Below are 12214 nucleotides of genomic sequence, written 5' to 3'. Positions count from 1 at the left end.
GTTTTATACATATCTTACATATAAGTTTTATATTATTTACATATGCATATACATATAAACATATGCTTATATATGTTCCACAGGTTTTCCCCTAAAATCTATGCAGTAAAATAAATCCACACATTCCGTTTGGGGCTAGTCAGTGGTGTGAGTTGGCATTCTCCATTTCTTTGGTCTGTCAGTGGCCAGCTGTGCGCACAGGTCCCGGTGCAGAAGTTCACCGGTGTGCCCCTCAGGCTGGCTCCTTTATTCAAGTCGACCAGGACCTTGTGACTTGTGTGCAGCTGCCTGTAATGGACCCTCCAAATCTGGCTACTATCAAAGGTCTAATTATGGGGATGCATATTGACAGGCACTTAGGGGGTAGAGAGAGACTGATGTGTGTGTTTATTGTGTGTTCGGGGTGTGCAAGTTGAGGTGGCCAGGGTTTAGTTTCATTGAAGATTTAAAAAGTTGATTATTTTGTCATTTGAAATGTACCCCAGACTGTCCCCAAATAGGATGCATTCAAACATTTGCAGTCGCCATGTGAAAGATACAAGCTTTACGACCGCCTCAGTGTTTGCATTTACCCAGGCTCCTTTGGATCGCCTTAAGTAATTGAAACACTTTACTCTAATAGGTCTATTATACTGTAGACACAGTAAAGAAAGAACAACATGTTTGTATACTGCACATACACGAGCTAGCTCACTTTGCCCTTCTCGCATAGTTTCTCATTCTAAGCCAACGTCAATATTATTTTGTACTTTCACATGTATGTTATTCAGTGTGGCCGTATAATAAATCAATCACAAGATTTGTTCACCTGTTTCACCTGATTTATTTTTTTTTTTATCTACCACAAGAAAGTCATAAGATTTTTTTTTATTTATTTAATTTTATTTAGCTGGAAATTGTTTTCTGTGATAATTTTTGTATGAAAGTTTATTAAGGTTATTCCTTCATGAAGCTTTCTGATTATTTAGGAACAACACAGGTCAATTGTATTACTTCATTGATTTTGTTTGATCTTTTGTGTGGTGTATTAAAGTTCTTGGGATGTTTGCTAGGTCATGTGACGTGAAAGGTCTATGGTAAAGGATGCCACGTCCAAACACTTCTTGACACAAACAAAATGGCTTTGTCATAAGACCGTTCTGTCGACTCTACATACAATGTATTATGGCTTTCGTGTGGTAACACCCATAAATATTTGACATGACGTACACATTTTTGCCATGTGAAGTAAATGTACGTGACTTTGAGAAAGTTCTGGAGACTTCTCTTCCAAAGGAAAGCACAATACTGTTTATAAAAGAAAAAAAACATCCTAAACTTTGCTTTGTTGAAACTACAAAATTATCATATTTATTGTAACTGAAACAAACTCCCCCCACCCCCTGTTTCACAGACAAGGTTTAAGTCTAGTCCCAGACTAAAATGCATGTCTGAGCTGTATTAACTGAAAGAAACTTGCACTGACATATCTTGAAATCTGTAAGTGTCATTGATTTGTCTCAAGATGTATACCAGTAATGTTTTTTTCTAAAGCATGTTTATAAAAGCTACTTAAATGTCCTAATTGAACTAAACCTGGCTTAATCTAAGCCCTGTCTGTGAAACCAGGCTATGTGTTTTTAAAAAGAACTTTATTCTTTAACATGGTTTAATTTTTATGTCATCAATCATGATAAGTCAGTTTGCAGATTTCTACTAATTAATAAAGTTGTTTTATGTCTTTTTTTTCCCACAGGGAAGTGCATCACAAGAAAGAGTGTCAACTCTCAGCTATCTCTAATCCAGAGTGAGAGTCACACACAGGAAGTGTGTGTTTATTTGGAGAGGACTCTTCTGTTTACTGTGCCTGGAAGCTTCACCACAGGATGCTCAAATGCAGCTGTATGCTTTGTTTGTAAGTGACTGCATTTTATTGTATAATTTTTGTGTTCCACATACCTGCTCAACGTTTTGAGTATGTGGGGGAAGGCGAAGCTTAAGTGTGTCTGTATGTATTTTAGGACGGGTTGCCCGGATATTGTGTGTTCTTGGAGGTCAGAAACAGGTTCAGGTAATTTGCTGCAGCTGAAGCTGAAACGTGCAGCAGATCTGAATGACAAATCTCTACAAAGTTGCAGGAAATCTATTTAACCTCCTATGCTTTTTTATGTTTGAAAATTGCTATCTCTGTCTCTCTCCATGTGTCATAATTTCCATCTCCCCATTCCATACTTTTATCAGATTCTATTAGTTTTCCACATGGGGCACTTTGCTCGTAATACCATCATCATTCCTTCTGCAAAACACTGTCTGCCTTGTTTTCCACTCCTCCTTATCATGGCATCATTGTGTGTATATGTGTGTGTTTTTAGCTTTGACTTGAGAAGACGGTCTTTCTGACCATTCACAGACCATCTGAAAAATGTTGCAAGCTTAAATCCTATTGTCTAACATTATGTAATTTCCAGAAGCCATAGTGCAGGTTTATATCAGCCATGTTTCAAATTACTAAACTGGTACACTGGATTTGGAAGGTTTACTGTATGTAATCCGATTTTAAAATATATTAGCAGGTCTGTGCACCACCCAGAACTGAACTGAAAATGTCTTTGAATTTACAATTCAATTTCTCAGTTTGAATTTAATTTCAATTGAGGTGGCAAAAAGGATGCAGGCTAACACTTTAGATTAGAAAACACTATTCACTATTAACTAGTTGCTTATTAGCATGCATATTACTAACATGTTGGTTGTTTATTAGTACTTATAAAGCACATATTTATGCTTCATTCTACATAACCATATTCTAGATCCCTTAACCCAATCCCATACCTAAACATAACGACTTCAACAAGTACCTGCTTACTATCAATAAGCTGTAATTAGGAGTTTATTACTAAGAGAAAACTCTTAGTTAATAGTCAATATGTGTTCCCTAATCTAAAGTGTTACTGGATGCAGAATTGCAATTTAAATTTGAATGTAAGGAAGTTAAATTGAAACTTGAAAAGCAAATGTTTGTCAAGACAAAAACATTGTATTGAAACTATGTATGAAAGTTTAAAAGACAGATAGATGGCTGAATGGATGGATCAATAGATGATGGATGGATGGATGGATTGATGATAGGTTGAATAGTTAATAGAATGATGGATAAATGGATTGACCGATTATAGGTAAAATAATAGATAGAACGATAGATAGAATGATATAACAATATAACGATAGATAGATGGATGGATGGATGGATGGATGGATTGATGATTGGTTGAATAGTAAATAGATGGATGGATAAATGGATTGACCGATGATAGGTAGAATAATAGATTGAACGATAGATAGAATGATATAACGATAGATAGATAGATAGATAGATGGATAGATAGATAGATAGATAGATGGATGGATGGATGGATAAATGATAGATGGATAGATGGATGGATGGATGGATTGATGATAGGTTGAATAGTAAATAGAATGATGGATAAATGGATTGACCGATGATAGGTAGAATAATAGATAGAACAATAGATAGAATGATATAACAATATAACGATAGATAGATAGATAGATAGATGAATGGATGGATGGATAAATGATAAACAGATGGATGGATGGATGGATGGATGGATAGATAAATGATAGACATATGATGATAGACATAGTGTGCTTAAGTGTGCTTGTAAATATGTGTATGGTTGTGTTTGTGTGCACAGCCGCAATAAGACGTCCTTTGATGACTGAAAGGTAAATTAGTCTGTTGTCTGTAGCTCTGCATATCTTTACCACATCAGCACCACACTGAATGACTTTTTTTTTTGTGTTCACTGCACATGGTCTTCATTAGACACCAGACACACACCAGAGTGAATTCGTCTGTTGTTTTGTTTATTTGTGGGAATAAGGGCTAAACACATAGACCAAACCACATGTGGTAAAATCGCTGTTTGTGTTCCGATCCAGATATGGAGCCTGTTGCAACTTCAGCAGATTATGAATAGGATTCATGCGATTCACTTTCACAAAGTAGCATGTTTTGTGGGAATCACAGCTGTACCTTTGTGCTGATGAAGTAACAGATTCCACATGGACAATTTATGAACGTTCCCTTTAATTAAGCAACATTTTCAAAACTTCTCCCTTGAAGACTGAAAGTGACCTTTAGATGTGTGGTTCTGACCACCCTGAACACATCATATCATGCACTTATTCACTGATGTGGCTGTGAATCAAATTCCGTGTAAAATTCCGAATCTGATCAATGTCTTTTCCCATACATATAAATATCTTTTAATGGATGCTTTTTAATTTATTGTCAATCTCCACATATGTGTTGCGCACAATTTTTGCAACGAAGTGGCCTGGTTGACCACAGATCTCGTAATTCTGACTTCAACGGTGGGATTCTTCAGATGTCAACTTGTGCAATCTGCATGCATCTGCTCTTAGTTATGGTGGTTTGAAGCCTCTTTATACAGACCAAGGGCTCCTGACATGTTGATCCATGTTGCTACACTGTTTTTGTGTTGTAGAGAGTCACTCAGATGTTGGCAGAGAGGGATATAGACAGCACTTCAGGAAGAGTAGAGGATTGAAGGAACATTCACACTGACAGAGATTTGCAACAGTGAGGCAACTAGAAGTCATTCATCTGGGCATGGTGCGACAGTGGAGGACGTTAACTTGTGCAAATAAGTGACTTGGAGAGGCGAATACCAGTATGGGTGAAGTCAGTGTAGCTCAAATGAAATACACATATATGTATATATAAATGTGTATATATAAGAGATAATGAGAGGAGAACGGTATCAGAAATTATCAGTGTTACAACAGAGTTTGCACTGATAATTATTCATTTGATTGATCAGAATATGTCTGGGTCATGTTTCACCCCAAAATCAAATGTAATCAGTGATATATATATATATGTATATATAACACACACACAAGACTGCATTTATTTGATAAAAAAACAGTAAAAAAAAAAAAGAAATTATTTTTGTTTTTTATTAAATACTATTTTCTATTTTGCCCTATTTTAAAATGTAACTTATTCCAGCCCAAGAAACATTTCTCATTTCTTATTTTTTTTAATCGTTGTTTTAAACAGTTCTGCGGATTGAATGTAAAGTTCAAACATGCAGCATTTATTTACAATATTTTTCTTGTGACAATGTGAAGGTCTTTATTGTCATCCTTGTCGAATTAAATTTTTTTTTTCAAAAATATTGATTGACTGCAGACTTTTGAATGTGTATATGTAATTATATTGCAGTATTTTAAATGACAGTAAATAATCGGAATATAATAACAATCACCTAATAATTGGTAAATAATTAGGGAAAAATGCCCTGACACATTCTGGTAATGAGAATTTTGGAGAGAAATGCGTATACATATCTTGAAAATATTGTCAAAATGTAAAAAAAAAAAAAAAAAATCTTGCTGACCCTAAAATAGCCTTCATTGTCATTATGCAAAATATAATTTTGAATGTTTTTTTTCTGTTAATTTTATGGGTGAAATGTGAACTGGACATGTTGTGAGATTCACCCAGAGTTGTGGAGAGATGAGAGGACAGGATGTGGAATGACACTGCTGGAAACAGTGTTAGATACACGCACACAGTGACTGATTACTCCCATGAGGCCATCAGGCATGTCGTTTGGCATTTGTGGTTTGTACCTCCATCATCAGAGGAAGGAGAAGCAATACGAGTCACGGAGGACATTCACATAAACACTACTCCTATTAACTAAACTAATACAAACACAGTGCGGCTAACAACCAGCCATACACAAACATGCCAAACTGAGTAAAAAATTTCTATCCAAACAAATAATAAAAAAAAAGCTCAAATGCATCCAAAAGCAAAACAGCCTGGAATACCTATTTGAAAATGAACGTACTACAAATAAACAGATGGAGTGTATTTCCATCACAGAGCACAATAGAAGAGCACTTTCTGTTCCAAGAGAAGAGGAGAGCATCTTGAGTGTAGTGCTGTTTAATAAACAGTTCATGCTTCCAACCTGCTCTCATTCCTCCGTCTGAAATGTGTGGCACAGGAAGATGAGTTACGTTCATCGTGACATCAATATTGTAAGCTTCTGATTACAATGAATAGATGAGCTCCATCTCTCAACAGAAAGTAGTTGCTAATTTTAAGCTTCATATGTTGTGTAGTTCTGTGAATTTTCACAGATGCAGGATTTTAATGTGCTGGCTGTTGGGATGAATCCATAAATCAAATTACAAGAATAACAGCTGAATGTTTGTGAATGATAAAGCGAAAGGATAATATAAACAGAGAGATTACTTAAAACTTTGTTTAGTTAGTTGTTTGGTTAGTTAGTAAGTTTACAGTTAGTTTGCAGTACATTTGCAATTCATTCATTCATTCATTCATTCATTCAATAAATTATGTCCCACAAACAGAGCAGAATGATTCATGCTGAACATTTTATGTTTTTATTTATTTCTTTTGATTCTTTTTATTTCATTTGATGTATATTTATTTGGCTAATATCAATAATCAATTTTATGTGGACACTGTAACTGTTTTATCTATGATATTTTGGCTAGTTAGGTTAGTTTGGTTTGTTAGTCCATTAATTTACTGATTAATTAATTTACTGATTAGTTTAATAGTTTGCAGTACATTTGCAGTATCTGACTATTCATTCATTCATTCTTTCATTCAATAAATTATGTCCCACAAACAGAGCATTTATGCAGATTTATGCAGAACATTTTATGTTTGATTTCTTTTGATTTCATTTGATTTGGCCAATAATCAATTTTATGTGGAAACTATAACTGTTCTATGTGATATTTTGGCAGAAACTATGGTCGCCATGGTAGATTATTGAAAGGCAGTGAAATGATAGCATGTTTGTGAATGATAAAGTGAACGTGATTAATAATTTCTTGCCTGAGTTCATGACTAAGAGGGTTGACGATAACCAAATGTAAAATAAGCCATCACTTCTTACAAACTAAAACAAAGTGAGTGGCCCAGAGTTTATCAATTCACAACTTTCCTCCCAAACACCCTCAGGGAGGTTAGTCAGCATCACACAGCTGTGTTGACATCTCCTCAACACTTTCCATCCGCTCCAATAAATTAGACAGGCAACAAATATAAACATTTTCCATTTATTTTACTTCCCGGATCGGTTCAACAGCCTCGGTGTCTATCAGGAAATGCGATAATATGGGATAACATTATGAGGTGGAATGGACAGTGGCGGGACGACTTTAAATGGGCTGAGGGAAAGGGGAGGGAGCGCGTGAGTCTCTCAGCTCGCGCTCATCTTCAGTCAGTCCATCGCGCGCTTGCTCACTGTCCGCAAGAGCACCGCTACAGCCGCGCTGCTGTCATACTTGAGTCTTACAAATAGTCTTATTCAAAGCAGGAAAACGCCAAGACTTTTGACGTCTCTTTTGTATTTTTTGGGGTCACGTAAACCTATCCAAAGCGACATGTGGATTTACAAAATTTTGCTCTGTGTGGCCGTTTTGGTTTACTCAGGTAAGTTTTTTTTCCCTCCAATAAGCTTCTTACTTGCTATCATGTATCATGTTTTACAGTAATAACTGTGTTATGTATTACAGTTGTAGCAATAACTGTAGTAAATGTGGTTTACATGTGTAGTAAACTGTGGTTACTATGGTTAATTTGTGTAACAGTATTCTGGAGATGCCCACTCTCTGCGCAAGTTTACATGATTTATGGGTCATTCCTACTGGTGGCTTTTGGGATTTGAAAAATTAACTGATAAGTATCTTTGTTTCATGAAAGTAACATATTAAATATTTTTTTTACAGGCGTTATACTGATTAAGCTCATTGACTTATATTTACATATAGAAACATTTTAAACAAATTAGGGCTGAGTCTGACACAAATGTCCACCTTGTAATGAACAAATAAACGGCAGCCTAATAGACTATTAATGTACACTTCTGTCTAGTTTTTGGGTGTATCAAGTGGCTTTTTATGCAACATTGTTAATATATTATTAAAATGTGTCATTTCATGTGTTTATTTCTTAAAACATCACTGTTTACTTTTAAGCTACAGATTAATTATTTACAAAATATCTCATAATTGTAATTTGTGGATAATACTACTATATGTAAATATTTGTACAAATATGTATATTTTTACTGCATTATTATTGTGAATGCACAGTGTATGCATAGGATAGTTAAAGTCTGAATGAAATTCAAATTAACTGTTTACATTGTTAGTGCACATTACTAGTCTTGTGGTGAACAATCAATCTGTGCAATTTAAAAAAAAAAGTCTCTCAAAACCTGAAATTTGCTTCCCCTTTGAAACGGCATTCCTTCTCAGATGATGTCAGTTTGATGACTTGGGCTTAACATCCTTAACAACTTCCTTCCAATCTTCAGTCTGTTGCGACCTAGAGATAGTGAGGAGGTGGGCTAAAATAAAGCCCCACCCTCTTTTTTTTTTTTTTTTGCTCTGAAATGCATCAACATATTCAATAAAATCGGTCGCAACTTCAGGTTCACACAGACTTTAATGTTTCTGATAAAAATGGCCTGTTGTTTTGCCTTGTTTTTTTTACCAATAAAAGAAGCCAAATCACATACTCTGATCTGGAACCCGACAAACACAAACAGAGTGATGCAAACCGTGTTGCTGGACTGCACTGTATATCAGCACTACTGGAACATCCCTCAGCCAATCAAATTTGAAGACCAGTGCTAACTATACTGTAACGGATTGTGCTACATACATTTTATCCTCAGATTAATCTCCATTATTTTTCATCTTTATTAATCTCTTAAATTTCATTTTTTTAATCTAACTCAAAATATTGAAATGCATTAGGCATGCCAACAAATTGCATTTCATGACTCAAATTACACATGTAACAAAAGCGTCACAGTTCCCAAACATTGTATTAAGTTTCACTACGGAAAACTTCACAGATGTTGACATTCATGGTGAGTGGGCTGTTTCTTCTTCGCAAAACATCTGGATAAAATGAGTCACCGACAGTGTGCACGGAGCTGAAGGGAGAGATGAAGTGTTGGCGTGTGGCACTATGAAACCCTTCTTTTGAAATCAGAACTGCTTTATTGCGCAGAACCTATTAATTATTCTGTGTTTAGTTGTTTTGTTTCTAATCTGCAGTACATCTGTGACATTGAAGGATCAATGTGGCCTGTTGCTTGCTCAAAGTTTAGATCAGTTAAGTTTTTATTGATTTTAGAGTAATATATTCTGTATAATGGAATGTAAAAACCTTTGTTCAGACATCCAGAGTCATGTAGATGTTCAGATAACCTAGCTAAATGTGCATTTTGCATACATTAGGATATAAAGGCCTACATCATGTGAGTTGTAATGCTTTACTATTAGACTATTGTAATTTTGACATTTGTATAAACGTATTCATGCTACTTTCTTACTTTTCCTACTTTTGTATTATGAGATGACCCTCAGTGCTGTGCAAACTGGCCATATTGGTGCTTGTTCTGTACAGACTTACTTTCTAATAATATTCAGAGCTAGTCAAGAGCAGGAGTCTTTTTAAAGAGCATGACTGTTGGCTTTGGGTCAGTTTTCGAGCTTAGATGGGGTCTAATGTTCCTTGGTTGGTCTACTATCAGAATTTAGAGCTTGTTTCACACACAAAAGCATGCCTGATCTCACAGTGTGGCTGTGAAATTGGTGCTTTCTATCCATGTGCTTGACAGATAACTCAATTCTCATGACATGACATGGATGGGCTCGGATGGTGATTTGAGAAGGTTTGATGCTGCACACTAGGATCAGAGTCAGATTTATTTTCCTTCAAGTATTCTACCCAGCCCATAACTGACTAGTCAATTCGTGACCTTACTAGTTGTAGGTTGTTGGGCAACTAGGATCTTTGTGAGTGTAATATTTTTAGCTGTGTTGCATTTAAAGGGAGATGCGGTTTTAAAATAATTGAGAGTTTTAGCATGTTAACAGTCAACAGCCTGGTAAAACTGACTAAAGGTTTAGTCTGATCAGGGCCTTGTGGACTTGATTCCACCTAAGGACAGAGGGTTTCCTTAAAGGGATAGTTCACCCAAAAATGAAGATTGTGTCATCATTTACTCACCCTCACGTCTTTCCAAATCTCTATGACGTTCTTTCTTCTATGTAACTCAAAAGAGGATATTTGGAAAATATGTGTTTATTTTTTGTCTACACAAGGAAACGTTCTTCAAAATATCTCCTGTGTTCAGCAGAAGAAATAAATGCATACAGCTTTAAAACGACATGATGGTGATTAAATGATAAAATTATGAAATATTCATTTTTTTAACATAGGCTAGTTATCTAGGCATCCAGCTGTCAAGTAAATTATGAAAATGTGTAGTTTTGCACATTCTCATTGTGATCCAAGCAGGTTGTTGAAATATAGTTTCATCATCATAGTTCCTTTTTTTGCTCCATATTTAATATTCTGTTTTATGCCTCCTATGAGGCTTATAATCAGCCTTTACTGATTACGAGAAAGAAAATCACGTGCCATCTGTCATGAAACACATGTTCTCCCCATCCTAACACGTGTTTTCTGTGTGGCAGAAACTAAGAGGCATGCCCTGCAAGACTACCAGAAAACTGATGCCGTGCGCTTGGTCACACCACCTGATGTGTCCTACATGTCCAAAGGCCGCAAAATGAGTGTGGGAAAATGTGCACGTCGCTGTAGCCGCAACAGGAAGCTCCAGTTCACCTGCAGGTACAGAGGTCTACAAAGGTTAAAGCACAAAGACACTCCACCTTACACGTAATCGTAAACAGCCTGAAGTGTGTCTAAATAAAAGAAGCACACTCCCAGTTTGCTCTTGGAAACTGGCTGATCTGAAGTAGAATTGGATTAGCTAATTGTGTACAACACAGTGTGAGAGGAAGCAGCTGGAATCTGTTTCACTAGTGGAAATCAGCAGTCTAAGTATTTCCTATTTTGATGTTTCAGGTTGATGACCTCTGGTTACTTCTGCATAGAAAGAAAGTGCAGCTCTTAGTAGATAGAAATTGCACGAGGTTGCATGACATTTTATCTTTAGCTCTTGCAATGTTTTCCTTTTTTTTTTTCAAATTACAAAATACAAAAATCTGACAACAATAGCTTATGTTTTGCTTTACATGAGAAGACTATCTACTGATAACATTAAATGATAAATAATTTTTGTCACCATCCTTTTGTTTTTATTTGCTTAACATAATTTAATAGGATTAACATGTGCCATACATCTTTACAGAGCATTCAACTTTGATCAGAAAACTACAAAGTGTAATTTACTCTCCTACGACAGCCTCACCATTGGTGTCCGCATGGAGAATGACTTCAACTTCGACCTATATGAGAAGAAAGGTACAAAAATACTGTTTTATTGCCACAAGTCAGGCCCGGTTCTACGGGGGTGCTAAGCACCCTCAAACGAAATCAAAAGCACCCTCAGTTAAAGCTGTATTAATGGCATTTTATTGCAGATTTGGCAAACTATCCAGTGCGTTATGGTTTGCGCTCTGGAGATTGATTTCTGTTTCAACGTGTTTTTGCAGCGTTGAGCAATGTAGCTAATCACAGACATATCTGTTGATTTCTTGAATCAGAGGCGTTTAAGTTAGAATCCACTCACCACTCAAATCGCCGGAGGTTTTTTTTAGGTATTGTGTCCAGCAGGAATCATCTCATTGTAACAAAGTGTTGATGCAATGTAAATAAGAGATTCGTTGTGCAGCATAGAGAACTTTAATCATAATAACGTATCTTTGTGAGATCGCGATGAACTAAGATGAGTGACAGCTTTTACATTTACATTTAGTCATTTAGTCTTTAGTCATTTTAGCTTTTTTAGTGATTATAAACAAAGCATTTTTTGCGCCATAGCAACGGACGCCACTAATATATGTGTATGTATGTGTGTGTGTATATATATATATATATATATATATATATACTGTATATATATATAGTTAGAGCACCCTCACTAATTTAAGAAGCACCCTCAGTGATTTGATTCTGGAGCCGGGCCTGCTACAAGTTTTGACTTCCTTTAGGCCAGAGAGCATATCTTATAGGGATGCATAATATATCATCGACCATATTGACATCTACCAATATTAGTGTTTTAAACAGTCATCTACTTAATTCTTATTAAGCAAATATTAGAAGCTTACACATTTCTTTATCCAGTTCAAGCACTACTCTTTT

General features: G+C 35.8%; 1 protein-coding gene across 1 annotated transcript in view; it reads left to right on the top strand.

Annotated features, from left to right (window-relative positions):
• The first annotated feature begins 7283 nt into the window (after positions 1–7283).
• LOC107738418 (hepatocyte growth factor-like) overlaps positions 7284–12214 on the top strand; it is a 30215-nt gene continuing 25284 nt past the window's right edge. The window contains exons 1-3 of the mRNA XM_016550187.1: positions 7284–7513; positions 10579–10735; positions 11259–11371. Coding sequence (XP_016405673.1) covers positions 7465–7513; positions 10579–10735; positions 11259–11371 — 319 coding nt within the window. The 5' untranslated portion in view covers positions 7284–7464. The remainder of the gene's footprint in view (positions 7514–10578; positions 10736–11258; positions 11372–12214) is intronic.

Source organism: Sinocyclocheilus rhinocerous, unplaced genomic scaffold, assembly GCF_001515625.1.
Source record: "Sinocyclocheilus rhinocerous isolate Xijiao unplaced genomic scaffold, SAMN03320098_v1.1 scaffold975, whole genome shotgun sequence".
NCBI classification, from domain to species: domain Eukaryota; kingdom Metazoa; phylum Chordata; class Actinopteri; order Cypriniformes; family Cyprinidae; genus Sinocyclocheilus; species Sinocyclocheilus rhinocerous.
This window is presented reverse-complemented; position numbering and strand designations above follow the sequence as displayed.